General features: G+C 48.9%; 1 protein-coding gene across 3 annotated transcripts in view; it reads left to right on the top strand.

Moving 5' to 3' along the window:
* The window catches only part of Dlgap4 (DLG associated protein 4), an 87,077-nt gene extending 65,838 nt beyond the window's left edge, over nucleotides 1-21,239 (top strand). Inside the window, exons 7-12 of one of the 3 annotated variants that reach the window (XM_051187991.1) lie at nucleotides 8,807-9,168; nucleotides 11,305-11,393; nucleotides 11,910-12,322; nucleotides 17,797-17,888; nucleotides 18,669-18,824; nucleotides 19,577-21,239. In XM_051187991.1, coding sequence (XP_051043948.1) covers nucleotides 8,807-9,168; nucleotides 11,305-11,393; nucleotides 11,910-12,322; nucleotides 17,797-17,888; nucleotides 18,669-18,824; nucleotides 19,577-19,795 — 1,331 coding nt within the window. In that variant the 3' untranslated portion in view covers nucleotides 19,796-21,239. Of the gene's footprint in view, nucleotides 1-8,806; nucleotides 9,169-10,998; nucleotides 11,079-11,304; nucleotides 11,394-11,909; nucleotides 12,323-17,796; nucleotides 17,889-18,668; nucleotides 18,896-19,576 lie in introns of all 3 variants that reach the window. The other 2 variants (XM_051187994.1, XM_051188002.1) reach the window with 2 other exon arrangements.
* The last annotated feature ends 4,710 nt before the right edge of the window (nucleotides 21,240-25,949 follow it).

The raw sequence follows: 25,949 nt of genomic DNA, 5'->3' as shown, positions 1-25,949 counted from the left end.
CTGACTTTCCCTAACCTGGGCCTTCCTCTGGCAGTGAAACCTGAAACATGTCTGTGCTCAGCCAGTCACTAAGGTGTTTTTCACATGTGCTGTTTGCTTGCGTAACTGTGTCATTTGGAATTCCAAACCCAGGATCACAGAGCAGGCGCTGAGGAAGGCCCTCTCCGTTCTGTGCCTCCATCCCCAGGCCTGTCTGAGTGTTGTCTGCTGACCTGAGCTGAACTCCTGGTTTTCCCTATAAGCCCTGCATTCCTTTCAGCCCTTTCTCAGCTGCCCAGGGTTCTTGGCTTCTGCTTCTGTTACCCGATACATCACCTGTCACTCCAAGCACAGGGAATGAGCCTGTTAACACCACCTTTCTATTCTGGGATGCACTTGGTCATTCAGAATGATGAAGAGAGCCCAGCCATTGAGGTGTGTACAGGACCTGACAGTGTCTGGCTTTGCACACTGGGTTCAGAGCCTATGAGAGTTTACAAAAACCTGCGTTTTGTGACTTGTCAACAAGATTTGAAGTCAGCACTCCACAAGTGAGGTAGTTTGAGATTCTTTTCAAGTAGCACTTTGTAGGCAGGACTTCTGGGAAATTAGCAGCAAGGTTGACATGCTGTAAGCCAGTATTTGAAAAGCCGGGACTTAGTTTCTGTACACACGCGCACGCACCCACACACCATCCCACCCCCACATATCCTACCAGGCCAGGCAGACTGGGCTGCAGTGTTATTATCTTGGAACTGTTTTCTCACCAGCACCTGTATTTCATAGTTATAGGCTTGGTGCACAGCAGGGAATTTCTGGTTAACTCCCACAGCTTGGGAACTGGACCTCTTGCTTTAGGGCTGCTGGAGGTGGTGATGACAAACATGCCCTTGATAGAGTGCTCACTGTCCTAGAGCTCTGAGGAGAACTAGATGATTTGTGGTTTCTGCACAGGGTAAACAAGGGGTTAATGTTGCCCCTCAGATTGCTCATTGAATATAGTGGTGGAAATGAATTTCATGAAACAACTTTGGGGGTAGAGGTCTCTGGGAAGGGGATGGGAATTAATGAGGATGAACAGGCCAAGGATAGAGCAGGAAAGGGGAAGCTCAGGTTGGTGGTGGGAGAGAAGCAAGGCTCTCTCTCTAAGGAGAGCTTTTGTCCTAGAAGGACAGAGTTTGTTGGTGGGGGAAGGGTGGAAATACCCAGGCTTTGGAGGTGGCAGGGTCACTTCTCTGCCAGAGCAAGGCTAATGTGAGGGAGGAAAGGAGTCAGATTCATTCCACTTGAGATGGCCTTGGACCTCCCTGTGGAGCTGCCAAGTGCACTGAGGCTGTAGAGACAGTAGTCTGATGTGCTGTACAATTCTGACTGTAGCCCAGCTCCCAGGCACTTGTTGAGGGAATCTGTGGACATGGAGGGAGATTCCCATTAGCAGACAGCCAGGCCATCCCTGGGAAGTTGAGGCCCTTGCTAAGAGACAGCCACTCTCTCCCAGCTCCTCTTCACCACCTAAAATTTGCGAAGCTGTGCTCTGCTCAGTGTCTACCCTGTTGTACCTTGGCCTGTCCTACTTGGCTCCTTGCCAGTAGATCTGGCCATCCATCCAAACTTTGTGTCTTCCAGAAGGGACTTGGTCTGTCTCCCAGGAGGTAGCACACCCTGTTTTGTTCAGAAAGCATCATTTCAGGAGTGGTAGTGGTTCATCCTGTGAGTAGTGGAAAACACCCCCAGACCCCTTCTGTGGACGATCAGGGCTGTGGCCTCTCTGTGGCTCCTCACAGAGTGGTGTAGGATATAGGGGGTGGTACTCCAGGCCCTGTACTTCGTGTGTATGCCCCTCTGTGAAGTGGGGCAGTAACAAGCAGCACCTGCCTCGTGTCTTGGTTTAAGGAGTCAGTAAGCTATAGCAAAAGTCAGTTCTTATTGCCCATGGTAATTATGTTCCCAGGGCTGTTGAATATCAGAGCCTGGCTTCTGTGGGAATACAGGATCACAGAAGCCTCTGGTCATGATTTCTCCCAATCAGTACCCAGTTTTACTTCATGTGTGTTTCCACTAAAAGATTCATTATTTAATATCAAATTGGTTTATTAATATTGAACTCATGGCCAAAAGCAGGATGACTCATGCCTGAATGAAGTGTATCTAACACATGTTTTTTTCCATGAAACATTCCTTGCTCATGGACACTGGGTAACCCTTCTGCAGTACACTTGGGACCCATTAAACAGGCCTCCAGCCAACCAAGAAAAGCACAGCAGGAAACAGCATGAAAAGGGCACTTGCTGACTGGATGAGAGTCAGCATGAGAAGGCAGAGTGTGTGCTTCAGATACACGTCAGAATGACCATGAAAGCCCCAGGGTTTGTGCCTACAGTTGAGTTAGAGTTGGTAGAGAATCCTTGAACACGTGGGTCAGCTGATCTGGAGCTTTTGCTTAGACCTGGCCTCAGTTCCCCTCATCATCTGCAGTATTACTTCTGAGCATCATGCCAGGATCAGCTCCATGAGCTTGGTAGCAGTCACCTATGTGACACCTTTGTAACCTTTTGGCTTCTATGGACATTGGTGCCCAAAGCAGGTCAGATACTAGAGTTCCTGAGTGGGTCTGGGTAGGTTGGACTTTGAGATTGAAAGGTCTCATAGTGCCTTGAGTTGGATTCTTCCAGGGACCAGAACGGAAGGGGGACAGGAAGTGTAGAACAGGAGACAAAAGTCCAGGGAGCATCAGTGTGTGGATGATGCAAATGAGGATAGCTGTAGATGGAGAGAAGAGGATGGGGAAGCAGTTGGGAATGCTCCACTGTTGAGCAACCCTTGGGTGCCCGGTGGTTGATAAACATCTCATGTGATACCTTGGCCTCCCTAGTGCACAGGGGGTGTTACCTTGGGTCTTGGGAGATTACTGGCATGAAAGGTGTTGCCAGTCCATGATTGTTGACTTGAGACACCTTAAGGAAGGTGTTGCCTGCTACACAGTAGCTGTCAGCAGGACAGTGGCTCTGAGAGGGCAACCTGTCTCTGATTGTTGGGCATTGTCGGATAGAATTCTTCCCTGTTTCCTCACTTCTGAGGTGGAAAGAGAGAGACTCGTGGGATTGAATGTGGCATCTTTGAGCAGTTTCTGCAATAACACACAAAGGAATGTCCTGTTTTAGCTTAGGGTTGGCAGCTTCTTGCTGAGTGTGAGAGGGAATGAATCTTCAGACCTAGTAGCACCACTAGAGGAAAATAAGGGAACTTGTGTCTGAGGTTAGCCTGCCTACTCATGTGAAAACTTAGCTGGGTGGACCTCATATGACTCTATAAGGTCTGGTCCCTGTTTCTTCTGTTTGTCACTCCTGGCCTGACAAAAATCCATTCCTTGAGGTGTCTAGGGCCTTTCTCCTCTACCCCCACCATGTCCCAAGAGCCAGCAGCCTGAGGACAGCAATGGCCTTGGGATTACCCATCCCAACCCCTAAGCAAAGCACTTGTAGAAGCTGTCTTCTTAGGGGCTGCTGTGGTCTCCAGATCTCTTAGGATAAGGAGTGGTGGTAAGTCATGAGCAGATGCCGCTAAGTTGTGTGTGCCAGATGAAACCCTGAAGTAAAGGTCAGAAATGAAATACACTGGTCACCTACTTCAAGGAAATGAGGGCTTGTGCGCTGAGGCACAAGGGTGCTAACTCTACATTGAGACTGTGTTGCAAATTGGCTTCTGTCTTGGCATGAGGGGCCTGCATGGCTAAGTGGTGGGTGGGCAAGCATGTGTTGGGGGTACATATGAGTCATCATGCTTGGCTTAGCAGACTCTTCAGTTAAGGATCAGCAGACTGTTACACTGAAATAGTGCTCACACTCAGACTTCTCAGGAAAGCCAGAACGTTCCAGTAATGGACCAAAAGTTAGTTGTTGGATAGTTAAGCTGTGGTATAAACCCTGGCACCTACAACATTTCTGAGGGGAGGGAGCAGTGAATGCTGAGAAAGTTCTACCATTCTGGGTCTGTAGGCCGTTTAACTCCTTTGAAGTGGATTTGACAGATGGTGCCTTTATGGCCTCTAAGTCTAGGCACTGGACACCAACACACAAGCACCATGGTTAATCAGGAGTATTCCAGTGGATGGAAAGAGGAAAGATACAGGGTGGAGGGGCTGGCAGGGCAGGGAGTACAAGGATGGAGAAAGGTCTGTCTGGAACAGAGACATTTGTAAGACACTTGAACATGTGGCATGTTTGGAGGAGGCACACTGACCGTGGGAGGAGTGGAAGCCACAGAAAAGGTTAGTGGGGACTAAATAAGGGCCGTGAACCAGGGGGAATCTTAGAACCTGGAAGACTAATATTTTTGGCCAAGTCAGAGTGAGTGAGTGAGTGTGTGTGTGTGTGTGTGAGAGAGAGAGGCTGGTATCAAGTTCTTCCTTTAGTGCTATCTACATCGAAATAGAATTTCTCACTGAACCAGGACTTAACATTTCAGCCAGACTGGCTGACCAGTAATCCCCTGGGATCCACCTGTGTGTCCTCTCAACCCCCCTTAATGCTGGGGTTACATGAGTATACCACCATGCCCAGCTTTTATGTGCGTTTGGGGGTTCCAAATTCAGGTCCTTGTGCTTGCAGAGCACCACCTCCCCACCATTAAATTTTGGTTTGGTGGTTTGGTTTTTTCCAAGACAGGGTTTCTCTGTGTAACAGCCCTGGCTGTCCTGGAACTGTTTGTACCAGGCTGACCTCAGCTCCCAGAGATCCAATTGTCCCTACCTCCCCAGTGCTGGGATTAAAGGTGTGTGCCACCACACCTGGCTAATTTTAATATGTAGTGTGTGTGTGTGTGTGTGTGTGTGCAGATGAAAAGATATCAAGTGTTTTTTCTCCTCATTTCTATGAAGCAGGGGTGATAGTTCCCTTGTTTATGTTGTGTGTACATGTGCTACAGTGTGCATGTGGAAGTCAGGGGACAACTGTGGGCGTTAGTTCTCCCTTAATTAGTTCCTGGGATCAAACTCTCAGCCATCAGCCTTGCCTGTAAGCAGTTTTACCCACTGAGCCACACCTCCAGTCTGGGTAAGCTGGAGGCCATAAGCCCTTCCATCCTCCTGTCTCTCCTACTCCTAGCACTGAGGTTACAGGAGCATGCCCAGCTTTTATGGAGTGGAGTGTTGATGCTTACATAGCAAGTACTGTTACCCACTCTGAGCCCTGACTGGCTAGAACTCACTGTGTTGGCCAAGCCTGCATAGAACTTGGAGCATCCCTGAATTCAAATAGTCAAATAGGTTCTAGGATTAAGAAACGGGCACCTACTTACCTGAACAAATAATCTGTATTTTTTGCAGTTGAAGGTTTTGGGTAGCAATAATGAGGATCATTTTCTCATTCAACAGTTGTTTATTGACAGCCTTCAGTCCTTGAGTCATTATCCTGAGCCTGTGCCAAAACGGAGTTACCGCTACTGCCCCTGGCCTATCGCAAGTGACAAGTGAATCCTTAAAGGTGGGAAAGGTACTTTGGTGCAGGTTCCTAGGGACCAGAGAAGAGGAAATGACACTTGAACTGAGGTGGGAGAGGTGGTCAGAATGAGGTACTAGCAGCGCAAAGTTCAGACCCTAGCCTATGTTCACACAAGGGAAATGAGTGCAGTCCTGTGTGAAGTCAGGGCCCAGCAGAGGTATGCTTTCTCCCTAGGTAGCCCCAAGTCCAATCTGCTACTATTAGCCCATATTTAGCTGTGGCCTGTATCCCAGAAACAAAAAATCCAAGATAAGTTCATTTTTCCTGTTATCTGTCAATCCAACCCTTACTGACTTTGGTCTAGCCTCCCACACATTCACTTTCTCTCTAAAGCCAGGATTCAGGCCTCTGTGTTCTTAGCCAGACCCTGGCCCTTTTGTAGCCCTGAGAGGGAGGCTAGAATTCTGCCTCCTGTCTAGGACTTCTGGCTGTAGTAAAGCCTTTATCTACTGGGAGACAACACATTTTTGCAACCACTATACATACTAACTCAGTCTCTGTCCCACCACCCTGGTGAGGGCAAGGACACTGTCTAGTTTAATTGCTCCCTCCCTGTAAAAGGTTGGTTCTCTTTTGGTTTTTCGAGATAGGGTTTCTCAGTATTGCTTTGGAGCCTGTCCTGGAACTAGCTCTGTAGACCAGGCTGGCCTTGAACTCACAGAGATCCACCTGCCTCTGCCTCCCCAGTGCTGGGATTAAAGGTGTGTACCACCAATGCCCAACTGAGGTTGGTTCTTTCTTGAACGTTTTGGACAAATTAGAGCTACCTTCACTGTTCTGGTCTTGGGCATAAACCCCACCACCACCACTGAAACCTGCTTCCCATTCCCAAAACCCTACTAAGCAGTCCCGTCTGCTGGTCTCTGGTGGCATTAGCTTTAATAACTGCCCAATATGTTAATCTTGTTATGGAGTCCTCCATCTCCCCATGCTGGTCACAGACCCAGTAGCTAGGGACTTACAGATCTGGCCTACTTCCCTCTTACCTGGATTCAGTAGGACCATGCTGGGCCATGTAGCTCCTGGCCTCTGTGATATATGAATAACAGAGCAGGATTTGAACTTGGGCTTGTCTGGCTCATGCTGCTTCCTGGCCTCAGGGCCCTTTCCAGGATAGGTTAACTTTAGACAAGCAGGGGAAGAGCTCTTGTCCTCAGTCACAATGGTGCATCTATCCCAGAGTATGGGGTGGGGACACTTTGAGCTTGCCTAGGCTGTCAGAATATGGTGTGTGCTTGTTGTCAGTTGGAATCACTGAATAGATCAGGACGCTGAGAGCCCAGAAAGCAAACTCCTGCCCCTGAAGCCAGGTCTCTGCCTTCAGTCTAGGCCCGTGCTACCCTAGCAGTAGGATCTGGGCTTGGATATGCCTATGCCTCTGTGCCCAGCTGGGAGGGTCCCAAGGCCTGGGAAACAGTGAGGTAGGTTGTGCAGTGCTAACTCTGGGCACATTCTCTACCTTTCTGAGCTGTATGTACCTGTCCGTAAAGTAGGTATGATTGATACCCCCACCTTACAGAGCCACAAAGCTAAGTACATGAATGACCCAATTTAGTCTGTCAGCCTGTGTGATAGTGCCTGCTCCTTCTCGTGCATTGGGGAGAGCAGAGGAGGTTAGAAGGACACACACACAGAGACACATGACCTGAGCCTTTCTCTCACCTTTCCTATGGCCTTCTAGCCCAGACATGTTGCTGTCCCCCACATCCTCAGTGCTTTCCCCTTAATTTAGTGACAGATTGCAGGTGAGTGTATGTGAGGAAGTCCTGTTTCCTCCAGAGGCCTCTTGACCGGTTCTGCCATAGCCTCTACTACTTTAGCACCACTCATCTTAAGTAGAGAAGGTAACCTGTATTGCTCTGTAGCCAGTTCCCAGGAATCTTACAAACTGTAGATCATCATCATACCAGGATACTGGCAAAGACACAGACCACCCATCTTATTTGTATTTCCTTGTTAGTTTGCACATGCTTGTGTGTGTTCAGTGAGTGCAGTTTCTTCTCGTGTGCAAGTGCCTATAATGATGCCATGGTCATGATGGCACTGAGCAATTCCATCACTTCACGTGTAGGAGTCATTTTACTGACTTCTCTGCTATCTTCCCCATGTCCTCAGCCCTGGCAGTTACCAATCTGTTTCCATTTTTTAAAAAATCTGGTCATTTCAAGAATGTTATAAAAATAATCATTCACTGTGAAAATTGGAGGGGATTGCTTTACCCACTAGGTACAGGTGATGTGAGATTCGTTCAAGTCATCATGTGGCTTAGTTTGTTCTTCTCATTCCTTAGCAGTACTCCATAGTAAAGATGTGCTGCCATGCAGTCACTTAGCTACCTGTTTTCATTTTCTGGGTTTTACGAACAGAGTTGCCTGAACATGCATGTTTATTTCTGTGTGCTACTTGCCTGATTATTCTTGCTGAGTTGTGTGATAATTGCATGTTTAATTTTATAAGAAAACGACAGTCAGTCCTTGTTCCTGGGTGGTTTTATGTGTCACTCAGTTTCCCCCACAGCCTTCGTATTTGATTGTATCACTTTCTCATAGCCATTCTGTGAGGTTATGTAGTGTTGATCTCTGCTAACAGATAGAGGACTTTCTCCTGTGTCCCTTGTCCCCCTTCTGGCACTGGGCCTTATTTTGTGGACTGTCAGTGAGTGGGTACCATCTCTATGATGAGCAGTTCCTGCTCCCAGGTAGGGGCTTGCTTGGAGCCCTCTAGGAGAGGACACCCAAGACCTGGGTAGGGGCCCTTTGGTGGGCCCCTTGCTGCACACCATCCCCAAGTGACTCAGATCTTTGGCAGTGCCTGTTTCCCTGAATCTGAGCAGGAACAGAGAGAAGGATCTGGCATGGTGGGAGCAGCAGGCTGCTGTGTGGGGTTTTTGTAGGAGTAGTAAGTGGGTGAGAATGGCAAAGTGTATGTATTATTTTGACCAAATGGGGCGGAGTGTTCACACAGAGGAAGTGGGGAGGGAAAGAAGGAAAAAAGCTAAGAAGCTGCAGGACCCAGGCGGTCATAGAGTGACCTGGGAAGGCAAGATAATTCCTGTTACTGCTCCTTTGACATGGTCATGCTTTGCCCTAGCCTTGTGGAGAACATCTAAGTCACATACATGGCTTCCCCACTAGATTTGGCCTTGCAAGAAGGTAAACAGGACCTATGCACCTGTGTTGGTCATTACTGTATGTGACTCTCATTCTCTTGCTTCAGAGTCCTCTGGCTGAGGTCAGATTTGCCCAAGTCAGGCAGGGCCTTGGCCCAGAAGGGGCCTTTAAGGGTTAGAGACTTCACCTTCACCTTGTCTTCCTCTCACCCATCTGCAGGTTCATCATGCCTAGTGGCATATAAGAAGACTCCACCACCGGTCCCTCCACGTACGACATCAAAGCCGTTCATCTCAGTCACCGTCCAGAGCAGTACTGAGTCCGCTCAGGACACCTACCTGGACAGTCAAGACCACAAGAGTGAAGTGACGAGCCAGTCAGGATTGAGCAACTCATCAGACAGCCTGGACAGCAGTACCCGACCGCCCAGTGTGACACGTGGTGCAATCAGCCCAGGCCCTGAAGCTCCGGAGCCACCCCCTAAGCATGCAGCTCTGAAGAGTGAACAAGGGACACTGACGAGCTCTGAGTCCCATTCCGAGGCCATCCCCAAAAGGAAACTGTCATCAATAGGAATACAAGTAGGGGTCCCTTTTGCACTGTCTTCGTCCACTCCGTGCACCGGCCTGCGTGTAATTACATCTAGTGGAGGCCCACTAGGTCTCCCGGGAAGTCTGTCTTTTCTGGGCCATCTGCCCCAAGTGGCTGATCCAAATTCTGCCTGTAGCCATACTCGCTTGTGTCCAGTCACCCCTGCTATGGGTCCATAGCTGTGGACATGTTCTGATCCTCCAGTGGGTTGTCCCAGTGAATGTAGTTACACTCAGCCAGCAAGCTCCTGTACACTGTTTGCTGTCCACTGTCTGTCTGTCTACTCCATCCTTTGCCCTGCCAGAGAACCCATGGGAGGTGGGGCTGGCTTAACAGTTCTCTAATCCAAGGTCAGCTCGATACGGAAGCCATGGCCCCGCTTGGCAGCGGGAGCATCGTGGAACATAGACGCTGATGGGCTAGAAGCTGGGACCAGGGCCCTTGAGCCATGGGGGTTGTTCAAGGGAAACTTGACCCAGAGCCCACTCAGGCCTTGGGGACAGGTAGGTCGCTTAAAGCAGCAGACCCATGGTGAAGGGAGAAGTGTGATGGCAGTCTCTATGCCTCTCTTCATGGAAAAGAGTCCAAATAGGGCCCTGAGGCCCAAGCCAAATCCATTGTGTACTTACATCCATGGTCTCCAGCTTACCCTCCACTGCCTATCACCCAGTGTCAGGGGTCCTTGTTAACTGAGTGAAGCAAACTTGAGCTCAGCCTTTCCGTTTTCAAGAATTGACCTAAATCCAGAGAGTCCTCTGCTAGCTGGCTGGACCTCCAGACTACAGTAGAAGGCAAGTAGAAGTGAGTGAGGCAAGGCCAGCTGTAGTGGAAGAAGATGAGAGCAGGGGTGTGCAGAAGATGGTGGAGCACTTCCAAACCAGAGGGAAAATTGAGGAAAAGGTGTGGGATGTGTTGCAGCGGCAGCAGTAGTGAGTAAATATGATTAGGTTGATGACAAACCACTAGAATGTAGAAGGAGCAAGGTTTACAGAGGGTAGATAGAACAAATGGAATATTCAGGCAATTCCCTTATCTTTGCCTGGGTTCCCAAGAGACGACTATCCAGGAAGGAAGTTAGTTGGACAGATCCTTCTGACTCCCAGCTGGGTTTCTTCATGAGTGTGAGCACTTGCCACATACCCTTACAGCCTCTCTAGGTGTGACTTATAAAGATAGGAAGTTGCCTGGCATTTTGGCCCTTGGTCCTGACCAATGTGTCTTTGTTTGGATAGACTACCTCCTTGCTGGCCAAACCAGATTCTCTTCCCTTCTTAGAAAGTCAGGACCAGCTTTGAAGCCTCTATTGAGAATTCGACACTGGGGAAAGAGCTCTGGCTCTTAGTGCTTTCTCAGCATTCCCTTTCCTTGGTTTCACCCATGCTCTCATCACGGTCTCTGGAGACAGCTGTGTTTCCCAAGCTGGCTCTCAGAAAATGTCTCTGGCCCCTACACCTAGAGTCCCAGCTCCTGAGGCTGTCTTCCCACCCTGACACCTTAAGCCCCAGGTTAAGGGTGAGCTCCCCCTTGTATTGGAGTTATAATGGGTAGGCTTTAACTGGCTTCTCCATGACTGGGGCCAGGGCAAATGTGACAAGTCCAGGGACAGGATCCCATAGCATCGCTGGCTCTGGGTTTGAGAACTGCTGTCTGTGATCGGGATGAGTACAGGTGCCCACCAGTTCCCCTTCCAGGCCGCAGCAGTAATGGTTAGGGGGTGATCTTTGCCTCCAGACAGCCCTTGGCTTCAACTACACCAGATAACGGCTGTGGCTTTGTGTGTGTTCTCTCCCGTCGTCCTTTTTCTCTCTGATCGTGTAAAGGAGAGGACTAGAAGGAGCGGTTCCCACCTCTCGGAGGACAACGGACCCAAAGCGATCGATGTGATGGCGCCCTCCTCAGAGTAGGGAAAGCCAGTCATCTCCATCCCCTCCCGCCTCTGCGCGAATGAGCAGTGCCCGGCTTAACCTGGCCCTACTTGGGCCCATGTGCAGTGTCTGCATGCCTTGTCTGTCTGTCCACATGTCTGTTGCGTCGTCCCACTAATGTGAATTTCAGCAGCAAGTGTGGTGTTTGTTTTTATTCTTGTCTTTGTCTCCGTGCCGTTGCTGTCGTTGTCCTTCAATAAGGTTGACTGCATTCAGCCAGTGCCAAAAGAGGAGCCCAGTCCCGCTACCAAATTCCAGTCCATCGGGGTTCAGGTAGAGGACGACTGGCGGTAAGTTGGACAGAGGTGTGGTGGCTGCTATTCCCCTCTCCTCTCCCTCCCTCCGCCCTCACCTCTCCTGCTCTCCCTAACCCACTTCTCCTTGCTGGATTTCTAATAACCAAGCTGGGTGTGGGTGCGGGTGGTGGCTCAGGTGTGGGGGCTGGGCAGGGCAGGTGGGTTGGACACATGAGCACTTGCTCTGAGACCAGTCACCCCACGGAGAGCAGGGCTGGGCTGTAGCCCCCAGCTCCCCTGATGTTGGTGGTCTTCCTGGCCCCACTGCAGTAAACAGACAACCTTATGACCTTGTCCTTGTGTGTGTGTGCGTGCGCGCGTGTGGGCATGGGCAAGGGCGGGCAAGGGCTGAGCAGAGAATGAGCGGGGGCTGTGGGACCTGCTTCAGGCGCATGGTGAGCAGATGATGCATCCTTTTCTCTGTCTCCCCGTGTGTCCGGGTCAGGTGGCCGCAGGTTTCTGGCCCTCTTGGTGACACATTCCTTCTTGTCCCCACCCTCCCACCCACAGAAGCAGTGCCCCCTCCCACAGCATGTCCTCCCGTCGGGACACTGACTCCGATACCCAGGATGCCAATGACTCCAGCTGTAAGTCATCTGAGAGGAGTCTCCCAGACTGTACCCCGCACCCCAATTCCATCAGCATTGATGCTGGCCCCCGACAGGCCCCTAAGATTGCCCAGATCAAGCGCAACCTCTCCTATGGAGACAACAGCGACCCTGCCCTGGAGGCGTCTTCGCTGCCCCCTCCTGACCCTTGGCTAGAGACCTCCTCCAGCTCCCCAGCAGAGCCAGCCCCGCCTGGGGCCTGCCGCAGGGATGGCTACTGGTTCCTGAAGCTACTTCAGGCAGAAACGGAGAGACTGGAAGGCTGGTGCTGCCAGATGGACAAGGAGACCAAAGAGAACAACCTCTCTGAAGAAGGTGGGTCTTGCAAGGGTATCCCCTGGGTATCTGGTGTCATTCTTTCCACCTGCCTAACCCGACCTCTTTCCATGTGTGCATTATGATAGTAGCCACCTGTTGTGCAGGCTGTGGGCTCAGCCACACAGGATCCCAGCATCTGTTTCTGATCTCCATCTAGCTGCATAAGCACCTTGTGAGGACTGACTATGGTAATTAGTGGGAAGGCCTGACAAAGTGCTTACCAGGTACAACCATCTGACCCCACCTCAGCAGGAGGGAACTATAAATTCTGGACAGAGTGTCTGCTTGTCCACTCAGTTTCTGTCAATACTATGCATACTTAAAAAGAAAGTAAGAAATGACCTCTGGCCGGGCAGTGGTGGTACATGTGTTTAATCCCAGCAGGCCGAGGCAGGGGGATATTAGTTCCAGGACGGCCAGGGCTACACAGAGAAACCCCGTCTCTAAGACCCCTGGCAAGGATGGCATGCAGAAGGCCCTGGGCTCATCCACTAGCACTACCAAACAGAAGGGAGGTGTGGGAGAAAGGACTGGTGGTATGCAGGAGCCTGAGTAAGGGAATGGCAGCTGGAGGCAGCCTCTGGGGATCTTTAGGCCATCAGCCTATACTGACCAAGTTCTGCCAGTTTCCCAGTTGGTTCCTCTACAACTAAAGGTTCAGGGAGGACAGACCTTCAGAAAGCAGGTAGGATGTCCCTGTGGCCCTGATGATACATTCTGAGGACATCTTTGATGATTCAGAAGGTGCTGGTAGAGTCTGCTTTTTACTGCCCTTCAGGCCTGTTCCCAGCTTTGATGTCACACCCACCTTGGAGCAGGGAACTCTTGAGGTGTGTACCTGATACATATAATAAGGATGTATTTAAAAAATCAAACCAGTGACAGATCAGAGAGCACTCCAGTGGTCTGTTCTGTATTCACCTGCATGTTTCTTTGCAGTGTGATTGTCTTGTTTCCTGGTTCCTTTGACTTGCTTAGGTCTGGCCATATTCTCTGGATGTTTCCAGCTGCAGGCCTTCTGTTTATCAGCACTGCCTTTGCCCTTTCCCCATGGCTACTTCACTGTGACCACATGCTGGCTGCATTTTGTCTCACTTTTCTGAACTAAACTTTATCGTGAGAGAACTTTCTAGATGTTCTCATCATGTCCTTCAGACCTTACAGTTTAGGTATAAAGGAGAGCTAGTACATGACGTGTGTGTGTGTGTGTGTGCAACACAGAAATGAAGGCGATGGCTAAGATCATTTTCTCTCAGAACCTTACAGGTGTTTCATCACAAGGTTTCCATTACTTGTGATGAAAAATTCAAAGCCATTCTGTTTCTCTGTCTTTGGATTTTATCCCTAAAAGCTTTTAGGATCTTCACTTTCTGGTGAAACCTCTTAGTAATATGCATGAGATAGGTCTTTATTCATTTATTTTGCTAATAGTTAATGGGGCATGCTTAACTAGGAGAGTCAGTCTTATATTAAAAAAAACAAACAAGTATAGCCAGGAATGGTGACACACCGTAATCCCAGCATTTGAGGCTAGCAAGGGCTGCTGTTGTCTTTTTTTTTTTTTTTTTTTTTTCTATTAGCTATAATGAAATACTCTGACAATATAGTGGTGCTTTGTACTGATTCTAAACAACCTGAGTTTAATCTACCCACATGGTAGAAGGAAAAACTTACTGCTACAGGTTACCCTCTGATTGCCACTATAACTGGCTTGCGCACTCCGTTATTTATTTTAATGGAGAGACATTTTCATTTTTATATAATATATTAGTGAATATACCACATACCATTCTCTCAGGTGGCAAAGAGGTGTGAGATAAGGTTTCTCCTGGCTTCTGATAACTGAAGTGAGTAAAGAGGAACACTTCACGGCGTACTCTGTGGTGGGACCTTACTCTTTTCATCAGCTTTTCAGCACGGGGTCACTTGTATCTTCGTTACGCACAGAATGTGACCAAGATGGAGGATTTGTGTGCTCGTGTGAAATGTCCATGAGTTGCTGGCAGACTGTCATCCTGCATCCATGGCCATATGGAAGAGAAGATTTGAACATTAATTAAGGCAAACATAGGGAAGCTCTACTTTGGGTTGGAAATACATGGAAATACATGCCTGAGGATCTCTGTCACCAGCTTCTGTTGCTGCCATACTAGTGTATTAAGGGCCTTTTCAGGCTGGCCCAAAAATGTTTAAAAAAAAAGATTGTATCTTTAAAACTTGCCTCTAGGCATCCTAGCTTTCTTTCTGTAAGCCTGCCATCTTGCCTCTGCCAGTACTTTTATGTGATAGCCATGTTGGTAGCTGTGATATTTCACTGTGGTTTCAGTGTATTTCTGTAGTGACTAGTAATGTTGATAATCTCTTCATAGAGATTATCAGAGATAATAGAGATACATACAGGCTTTTTTAAGACCAGGCTATCTTTGAGATCTAGAAAGATCCACATGCCTCTCAAATGCTGGGATTATAGGCGTGAAGCCACCACATCCAACCTGCTTTATTTAAGTTTCTTTCTTTTCTATTTCTCTTTAGGATTAGAGGCTTTCCTGGACTTTCCAGTGAACTTTAGTTAGTTTGTTCCTATTTAAAAGTGACACCTTGATGGTGAGATCAAGAGAATAAGGCTGTTATTGTCCATGTAGTAGTATTTAATTCCATAAAGAAAAGTGGACGGGGGTGTAGCTCAGTAGTTGAACACTTGTTCAGCCTGAATGACCCTTGATTCCCAGCACCACACACAAGAAAGAAAAAAGGGGGAAATCTGCCTTTTAGAGTTTGCACAAGCACATTACATGAGTGAAAGTATCAGACTAATAAAAATAGCAAAAGTCACATTGATGTAACAGTTGTGTTGGTCATATCAATGAAGTGTTGGTCATATCAATGAAGAAATAATTGTAAGCACCAGGATAAGACTTCTCTAATAACATGATGAAGTATATTTTGAATAACGTTGCCATTAATATTCATCTGAAGAACTTGTTTTCACTTTTCAGTATATCCCTAGGAATAGAACTGCTGGCTTATATTTCTGTTTAGCCCTTTTACACATGGCAAAATGTGTAACATAAAAGTTGCCTGTGATGTGCTGCAGGTGCACTTAGCCTGTGTGCACACATACGGAGGTAGGGTTGATGTCTCCCTCCCGTTACTTCACCTACTTTCTAAAATTAGTTATTTATGCATGGGGAGGGGGACATTTACTAAAGGGCAACTTGGAGTGGGTTCATCTTCCACCTCCTGGGTCCTGAGGATTGAACTGACGTCAGCAGTCCAGGAAGCAAAGCACCTTCAACAACTGAGCCATCTCACTAATTCTGTTTTGAGACAGGATCTGACAGTAGCCTAGACTGATAGACTGATGTTGTATTCACATCTTGAGTGTTGGGATTAAAGATGCACAACATCACACCTGGCTGCCTATTATTGCAATGACTCAGTGTTTCTGCTGCTGTGATAAAACTCTGTCCAAAAGCAACTTGGAGAGGAAAGGGTTTGTTTTAGCTTACTGTGCTCTTTCCAATCCCAGGACACAGGTATGATTCCCAACACCCACACGACTGCTCATAAACATCCAGTTTCAGAGGAATCTGATGCCTTCTGATTTCTACATGTTCCTGGATACACATACAACTCAGGCGTACACACACACGAAATATTACAATTACAAAGGGAAATCAATTAGAATAATGTGCAGTTGTCAAGACTGAACATGGTACATACCTGCAGTTGTCAAGACTGAACATGGTACATACCTACTGTAATCCTTTCACCTGGGAAGCTGAAACAGAAGGATCAGGAGTTTAAGGCCAGGCTCCACTACATAGCAAGTTCAAGGCCAGCCTGGGTTTGTCTTTTGAGACCTTGTCCCAAAACAAAAACACCCTAACCATTGTTATTGAGACCCAATGGTGTTACCTTAACACCTGCACTTGTGTTTCATCCCTTTCATTGGTCTGTACCACTGGTAAGCAGTGGATTTTCCAGTTTTCTGTTCTTGAGTGTTCTAACAACATGATTAAGACATAATTGATAGTTGAACCCAGAGTACTGTGCTTGCTAAGCACACACCATTGAGCCATACTTGAAACCCTGAGATATATTTCACACACAAAATTCACCCCTTTATCATACACAATTCATGGAGCCTTAGCTTATTCACAAGGTTATCTAAATATCATCACTATGTAATACCAATGTTTTAATCATCCCCAAAAGAAACCTTTAACTGTTTAAACACTACTTTTGTAACAAGGTCTTACTGAATAGTCCGGGCAAGCCTTGAACTTATGGTCCTGCCTCAGCCTACCACATAAACATCACAGGTAGAGACTGGAGAGACACTTGAAGGTTAATAGCATTAACCACTCTACACAAAGGACCTGGGGTCAGTCCCAAGCACTTACATAGTGGCTCCTTGGTCTTCATCCTGAAGTGCTGCGATAGCACCCTTTAGCTTTTCCTGCTTTCTAACTAAAAAGTACTTAGTGTTGAGTGTGTGTGATGGGGAGGATGGAGGTCAGAGGGCACTTAGTGGAGTCTACTTCCCTTCCATCTTTACACAGGCTCTAGGGATGGAACTCAGGTCAGCAGGCTTATGACAAGTGTTTGCCCACCGAGCCATCTCAGCAGCCCCCTCTGTTTCTTCTAGAGTCCATGGTAGTCTACATTTCTTTGGGAAGTTTTACTATCATCACATTTCCTTAGAAAGGGGGTGAGGTTCTGGCTGCAGCAGACATGACTACTTCCAAGTAGTCATGGGATTAACAATGTGAGCAACCAAGCCCAGTTTTCTTCTGACCTTTTTTAAATTGTAAATTTGAAACAAGCTTGTTTACATGTCAATCCCAGTTCCTTCACCCTCCCCTTCTCTCCTGTCCTCTCAACCCCCATCCCATCCCCTTTCTGCTTCCCATGGGGGAATCTTCAAAGTCTGTCTAGGCTGAGAGACTATCCCTCTATGTGGAATGGGCTCCCAAAGTCCATTCGTATACTAAAGACAAATACTAATCCACTACTAGAGGCCCTATAGACTGCCCAGTCCTCCTAAAGACAAGGTCTCAAGATTGCCTCTATCTCCTGAATGTTGGAATGACCAGCATTGCCCTCAACTGTTTACAATTTCCTTAATAAGAATGGGTTAGCCAGGTGGTGGTGGCATTGCCTTTCATCCAAGGCAGGTGAGTTCCAGAACAGCCAGGTCTGCATGGAGAAACCCAAAAACAAAACAAAAACCCAAAACAAAACAAAAAAAATGGGTTAATGTATAAATAAAAACCCATAACTATATGTGTATATATGCACATGTATATACGTGAGCTCCAATTCCCTTTCCACCCTAGCACAGCCCATGTTCTATTAACAATGAATATACATGCACGTGTCTACATATGACCAGAGCCCCACCTGAGCCTTCCATCCTCCATGCCTAGCCCCTGCCATGTATGCTAAGTGCCTCCTCCGTCTCTCAGTCTTAGGAAAGGTCCTCAGTGCTGTGGGCAGTGCCCAGCTCTTGATGTCCCAGAAATTCCAGCAGTTCCGGGGCCTCTGTGAGCAGAACTTGGTGAGTGACTCTCCCTCCACTCAGGGCTGCCCTGCCCACAGCTGCCCCATGAACCCCTTGTAGCCTGTGACATTACACAGAGGAGGAGCTGCCCCCTCATGGCACTATAGCAGTGGGGGCAGAATAAGCATGCCCAGTACAGGAAGAGCTGAGCTGAGGCACTCCTCCACATGAGAACATAAGTCAGTTGGCCCTGACTTTCTTGTGTATTTAGTCCATTCTATATCCAAGAGACTGCCGAAGGTAAGACTTAAGGAAATACTACCCCTGTGCCAGGTGGGTCTCCTCCCTTGCCCATTTGGGGCCTGCCTGCCCCAGGGCCGGAAGCTGAGCCCTAGACAGCATGTCCCAGGATTTGTCCCAGCATATCAGCAGCATGAGTTCCCAAGGGTAAGCACAGTGGAAAGTGAGTCTCAGGGCCTGTGGGTGGAAAACAAAACAGATCCCATGATCACAGCTGGCCTGGGCCTGCCTTCCTCCCTCCTTGGGAAACACTGGTCAAGAACTGACCACCCTATAAAATGAGAACTTGGCCAGGCCAGCCTAGCACAAGAAGAGACGTGCCTTCCTTATCACAACCCTGTGAAGATGATCCTAGCTATGGCCATCCTAGCTATGGACCACTCATGATGAAACTGCTCCCAGGGATCCTGGCCACAGGATAAGGGAGCAAGGCCCTGTCCAGAATCCCTCCTCCCAGGGCCAGAGGTCCATGTGTGGTGGGAGAGATAAGACCGGCTTCTCTGCCTTGCTGCCCACTGACCCCCATCTGCCCCACAGAACCCTGATGCCAACCCCCGTCCAACAGCCCAGGACCTGGCAGGGTTCTGGGACCTGCTGCAGCTGTCCATTGAGGACATCAGCATGAAGTTTGATGAGCTCTACCACCTCAAGGCCAACAGCTGGCAGCTGGTGGAAACCCCCGAGAAGAGGAAGGTGAGCATGGAGCAGTGCGGAGGGGAAGTCCAGGGACAAATTCCTGGTCGGCAATAACGCTGCCCACATCGGTCAGTGCTGCTTGGCTCCCTTCTCCATGTGTCGTCTTTGAGCTGGGGCTCACGTCCATCACTTGCGGGGTCCATGCCTGGCACCTGTCCAGCATGCTGCTCGCTGTATAGTGGAGGCTGTCCCCAAAGCATGCCATTGTGCTCTGCATGTCTAGTAAAAGGGGTCACAAGTGCTACTGGAAAAGCAGAATGGCCCTCCCCCCTGGGGCCCTGCTGTCAGAGGCACTGGGGTCTGGCCCCAATACTGCCTCCTTGTGGCAACTGTGCTTCTGTGAGGCTTGGGTGGCCTCCTGTAGAGCAGTGGGGACCAGGGCCTGTGGCCCTGTGAGTTATCACACGAGGACAGCATGTGAGATATGGGAAAGAGGGACAGCAGAAGTCACTACTTCAGCTGTATCTGTGTCTCAGGTTCCTCCTAATGGTTCAAAGCAAGGGTGGGATTGTCCATCCTCTTCTGCTAGAATATTCTAAGAGTCTAAGCTTGCTTTTTGCTCCTAAGCTCTGTGCTACTCCACTATCATTGCTTCTGTGGCTTTCAGATTCTAATATGTGTTGCTTGTGCCAGTCTGGTGGGGAGATGCAGGGGGGCAATGCCAGCTGCCTACATTTAGTAAGGGGCAGTGCCACACACAACGTGGCACCTTTATTTTATTTTTGTTCCCTCCTGATGTCTCACTAAAGGAAGAGAAAAAACCACCACCTCCGGTTCCGAAGAAGCCAGCCAAATCCAAGGCGGCAATGAGCCGTGACAAAGCCTCAGACGCAGGAGACAAGCAGCGTCAGGAGGCCAGAAAGAGACTCCTGGCAGCCAAGCGAGCAGCATCTGTGCGGCAGAATTCAGCCACAGAGAGTGCGGACAGCATCGAGATTTATGTCCCTGAGGCCCAGACCAGGCTCTAAGGCCACGAAGGAGAAAGCACTTGATTTTAAATCATTAAAACTCAATGCAAATGGAACAGCGTTTTCTCACCCTTTAGTATGGTTATTATCTCTAGAGACCCTGAGCCAACTTTCCAATTGACACAAACAAGGGCTCACAATGTGGCTTTTCTGGGTCCCTCCAAGCTTTAGGTTATGAAGACTTGACTCACAAAAACAAAACAAAACAATAAACCACAATCTAGGCCCTTTTCCCTTTGGGCTGCCATGGTGGACGACAACAACTTGGACAGCCCTGGCCCAGCGTGCAGACTGAAGTCTTTTTATTTCTGTCTGCTGGGGACTAGCTTGTTTACAAGATGACGACAGTCCGCAGCAGCCTTGGGCCCCTGCCATGCCCCTCCCTTCCCAACATCCCACGGCTTTTCTTTTCCCTTTAGAGCTCACACCCTTTGGGGCTGAGGGCACAGGACAGAGATGGGCAGCATTCCTCCCTCTCCCCACCCTCCCCAGTGCTCACACACTGTCGGCCCGCTCACACAGACGAGGTGCCCACCCTCTGCTGCCATCCACCTGCCTAGGCAGTGTCAGGCTGGACTGGCCTCTGAGCAGACGAGAAAAGTGCTGCTGGTCCTTGGAGCAGTGTGGGGAAGCCATGGTTACCATGCTCCAGCCCCTTCCTTCAGCTAAAGAAAATTTAGGACTCCCAAGTGGCTTCCAGGGGGTTGTCTGTCATTGGCCGCACCTTCGTCCAGTCCCCCCGGGGCAGGTGGCGGTGTCTGTACGTATGTGTACATATGCACATAGACCTTAGAGTGTATATTTAATAAACGCCCATCTGCTCACCCAAGCCCACCAGCGCCGCTGCCACCGGCTCTCGGGGTACCTGCAGGAGGCGGGTGTGTGAATAGCATATATTTTTACATGTACTATATCTAGGTGTGTGTACAAGTGTGTGTAAAAATAAGCCTTGTGTGTAAGCAGCCCCCCTTTTTTTGGTTGTCCATCTAACCCATCAGCCCAGCCTCTTGTTTTTTTTTATTCTGTTGTAATTTTCATCCCAATCTCTCCTGTTCCCCACTTCTGTACTCCTGTTCCCGAGGTTCTGAGCCCTGAGCTGCAAAGGCCTGGGCCCACAGAGCAGGATGGGGAGGGCAAGGCTGGGTCAGGCCGCCTGGAGGGGGCCAGACCCAGCAGATGGTTTGGCATACGAGGGGCTGTTCTATACTGTGGGTACGATTCAAGGGCATTGGGGACATCCTCTTGTCTGGCGCATGCTGCAGGGGTCCCCCAGGTGAAGCAAGGCCTGCTCTGGGGGCCTGTTCTAGCTTGGCCGCCCCCTCTGTGACCTTGGGCAAGTCACTTGACCTCTGTGTGCCTCAACTTCCTCCTCTGTAAAATGGGGACAGTCCCTGCCCCTCCCTACCTCACAGGCATGTTGTGAGAATAAATGAGGTAATGTGTACTAAGGGCTCATGGCATTATTGCAGTGTGGTGGGCTGGGCTAAAGAGCATGGCCGATGGTCCCAGGAAACCCAGTTAGACCCCCTTGCAAAGGCAGCTTTTAGAAGACAAGAGTGTTAAGGGCATCAGTTAACTTCAGCTCAGTGTCCTAAGGACATTGATGGAGCATTTGGTTCTAAGGAATCGGAACAGCACACTTCCTTCATAGGTACCACTACAGAAGGGTGTGACAAAGACCCACACATCTGGCAGGTCAGGGCAGAGGTGTGTCATGACCCCAGCAGCTGCCCTCTTAACAATCGAGGCCACCCAGTGTATCAGGGAGCTCACCAGGAAGCCAGTGTGGTGTGGACCAGTCTCAGTGTGACATGGCAGGAAGCATGGTATAGAAGAAAGGGACTAGGTGGAGTAGTCCAAGCCAGGCAGGGGGGAGGTAGATGCCATCCTCACTGGGGTCAGAACATCTAAAATGTCTTTGGGCTACGTCCTATAACCACACACTTATTCCTTCCTTGACACAACCTAGCCAGAACACTTGTGACTCCAGGGACAGATTCGTCCCACGTTTTCAGGCATTTGACCCCAGCCAGACCCCTTAGGAGACCCCAGCTATAGATTCCTGTGCTTAAAGTGGCTTGCCCTTCGCCTCACATACCAACATGCCTTTGTTAGGGTGGCTGAAGGTCAGTGAACATGCTGGGTCTGCACAGCACAACCCCCCCCCCCCGGGAGTGAAGGGGAAGTGGGTTCCTATTGTGCAGGACTAAGCTGATTTCTATGCCCAGCACTGAAGCAGCCCTTCAAAAGTCTAAGTGAATGCTAAGAGACCACACTAGCCAGGGGGCGGAGGTCAGACAGCAGCCTGACCACTCCCAAGGCCCCAAGGACTTGGCAGTGTCTTGAGTGTGTGACTACCTCATGGGAGGCTTGACAAATCTGGCCTGGGGAAGACTCTTGGAATCAGAAGCAAAAAGAGTGGCAGAGTGCAAATGTGGGGTCTACCCCAGACGGCCTGGTGCTGTACTAAAGGAGCCCTCCCCAAATCTACCGCACCTCCTGAGAACAAGGGCAATTTCCTGGCCACAGAACTGATGCGACCCTCAGGTAAACGATCGATGTAGGCAGATCTCTCTTACTCTGGATATTTGGAGCCTAAAATACCCAACATCCTGCAGATGGCCCGTGCTTGTTCCCCTTGACTCAACCCTGGTTCATTGGAGTCCAGTTAGGAGCCCTTGATGCTTTTAGTTACCAAATTTTCCTAGTCTGAAGATCTACAGCATCTGTCTGTCCCACCTTTCTTTTGGGTTTTGTGACAGCTATAATTTTGAAGTACCCAAGAAACTTACAGACAGGCTGTCCCTTGCTTTTGTTTTTTTGAGACAAGGTCTCACTATGTAGCCCAGTCTTGACGTGTAATCTGACTCTGCTTCCCAGTGCCAGGACAGCAAGCATCCATCATCCTGCTCCTCTTTCCTGACTGAATTAAAAGCGATCAGTTTTGACAAGAATATGACTTTGATTATGTCCCACCTCCTTTGAGCCTGGGCTGAGAGCAGCTGCCTGGGCTTCAGGGATTCAGAGACAAAGTGCCCATCCTACAAACTTTAGGTAATGGGACAAGGGCAGCCAGGAAATCAGATGAAGCACCCAGAGTCCTCAGAAGAGGCCCACAGAGCTATAGATCTGAGAGTAGGGGGCCCATATTTGCCTTCTAGAACCCCAAAGTCCCCCAAGGTTGTAAGGCTCAGTGTCTTGCAGAGTCCTCACTGGGTGACTTAGGAACAAAGACCATGACAAAAGCAGCTTAGGGACCTCAGGATAGGACAGCAGAAGGGAGCAATTGCGACTGGAGGCCACGCAAGAGCTCATGTGGGTGAGTATAGCAGAAGACAGACTGACAACTAGGACATCTGGCTGCATCAGCCGAATAAGGTCTTAACCCAGGATCTGGGGCGAGTCTCCAGCCCCGCTGAACCAACCATGATACAGGCAAAGGGAACTTTTGTGTGGTCCTCTGCTCAGAACCCTACACAGCCTACCCTCTGCCAACAAGAGAAAACTACTCTTCCTTCTTGACAAGAAGCAGCTGTATCGCCAATGAGAGTACCCTGGGTTCTGCTTTGCACCTACGGGGCCCTTTCACAGGCCATCAGGGTTCTCCCCATACGCCCTGCATCTCTTCCCTCCACTCTCAAGTTGGATGGTGAGGCCTGGGGAAAGCCTTCCCCCTGCACTTACCCAGGTTAGCCTGGTGCCACCTGTGCTCCAGGCTTGTGCAGAGACTTGCTTTGCGCTGCTGTCACTGCTATGGTGACTTGCAATGTGATCAGATGTGACTTCCTGAGGGAGGAAGGCAGGCTCTTCCAACTGACCCAGCACCCAGCATGGAGCCTCCTCGGGCCAACACTGCAAGTTATTTCTAACATGTGTCAGCAGACTACACCTAAAGAAGCAGCAGGGAGTTTGGCTAGACCACACCTTTTGCTGAACACCACACTTTGGGCCTTAACTAGGTGGCCACAGACTGCCATCAGTGGGGACTTGTATTTGGCATTTCTGACCCAATGCACTGCTAGGCTCAATGTCCTGCTGTGGCCTTCAGTGGGAAATGCATCTGACCCACAGGAGGAGGAACAATTTCTGAGAGTTGTGCTCTGATCTCTACATATGTGCTGCGGCATCCATGTAACCATGCACACCCCCCCAAACACACACACACACACACACACACACACACACACTGATCTCCACATATGTGCTGCGGCATCCATGTAACCATGCACACACCCCCAAACACACACACACACACACACACACACATAATGATGAATAAAAAATATAAAAATAAGAAAAAAAAAATAGAGTAGGGCCAGGCATGGTGACATACATCTTGAATCCCAGTACTTTGGCAAAGGCAGGTTTATGTAGTGAGTAGTAGACCAGTCAGGGCTACACCATGAGACTCTGTCTCAAAATAATTTTTAAAATAATAAACATATTCCCAGAAGCTGCTTGGGAGAGTACACAGTAACTGGTTTGGGCTCTCAAAAAGTATCAGTTGAGCAAAACAAAAACATCTATAAATCAAGAGGCTAAAGGTAGGCCAGCAGAAAGAAAACACACTTATGCAGGCACAAACTCTCAAGGAACTAGGAACAGAAGATTTCCTGGAGCTGGAAAAAGCAGCTGCAAAACCCCCAGATGCCATCACATGTGCTGAAAGACTGAAGCCTGCCCTACAACAGACATAAAAGCCAGGTATGGTGGCACATGCTAGTGACCCCAGCACTTTGGAGAAAGGAAGATGAGTTGTTCAAGGACAGCCTCAGCTACATAGCAAGTTGGAGGCCAGCCTAGTCTACATGAGAGCCTCAAAAAATGCTGCCACTACCATAACATAGCTCAGGAATAAGACTAGGGTGTCTTTCCTCTCCTCTTCTGTAACAGGGAACTGGAGGTTCCAGCCACAGCAATGGTTTTTATATTAATGTAAATAAATAGCCTCCAGATTGGAAAGAAAATTGCCTAAACTACTTCTACATAGTATGATTTCCACATAGAAACCCCTGAGGTTATCTTTGAGAGCACTATTAAATGAGAGACTTCATGAGTTTACCAGTACAATGTCAATATACCTGTCTCAGCTGCATGTGGTAGACATGCCTTTGATCCCAGCACTAGGAAGCAGACAGGAGACCCACCGAATCACCTCTATACACACACTACTGGGAATGATGTCATGTCTCTGACCATGCTTCCTGTTCCAGTGTTCTGGACTCTCCTACATGGTAAGAATGTCTTGTTTGCTCAAGGGATGGCTGGAAGCTGAAAAGGGGAACTCCATCAGCAGGAAGACATGCTTTGCGGGTATCAACTCCAGCTCCACTCCCACAGCCTCTGGGAGTAAAACAGGCTGCAGGTTAAATTCAGCACCAATGGCCAGTGGTTTGGTCAACTGTGTCTATGCCAGAAGCCCTCATAAGGAACACTACAAGTAAGGGCTGGCTGAGCTTCTAGAACAATACATGCAGTGTACCTGGAGCCCAGGCAGCCCCATACACCCTCACCCCAGCACCATGCCCTGACCTTGTGTGCGGGGCTGTCCCAGCTATGTCCTTTAGACATAGAGTGTGAGACACTCTAGCAAATTAGTAATCTAGGGGGATGTAACTAGGTTGGAAAGATGTGAGGATAACCTAGGACCTAATACTTACAATGCGTCTATGGCACATGGACAGTCTCAGGTTTAAGAGCATCTTATTACTGTCAGGAAAGTCAGAGAGGGGCTGGAGAGATGACTCAGCAGTTAAGAGCACTGGCTGCTCTTGCAGAGGTTGAGTTCAATTCCCAGCAACCACAGGGTGGCTCACAACTATCTTTACTGGGATCTGGTGCCCTCTTCTGGTGTAAACATGTGCATGCAAGTAAAGCACTCACATATGTAAAATAAATCTTAAAAAAGAAAAAGGAAGTCAAAAGAATTGAGTGTCATGAGGAAAAGTCCAAGTGTCTGTCTAAGAAGTGTTGTGCGGGCTGGAGATGGCTCAGTGGAAAAGGGTCCTTGACACCAAGCCTGATGATTTCAATTCCGTCCCTGTAAACCACACAGTGCACAGAGAGGAGCCCCAGACATTGTTCCTAACTTCCACATGTATGTACATGCATGTACAAACACACACACACACACAATTTAAAATGTTTAAGGAGT

The sequence above is a fragment of the Phodopus roborovskii genome, unplaced genomic scaffold (assembly GCF_943737965.1).
Source record: "Phodopus roborovskii unplaced genomic scaffold, PHOROB, whole genome shotgun sequence".
Lineage (NCBI taxonomy): Eukaryota > Metazoa > Chordata > Mammalia > Rodentia > Cricetidae > Phodopus > Phodopus roborovskii.
Note: the sequence above shows the minus strand (reverse complement) of the source record. Positions and strands in the feature narration are given on the sequence as shown.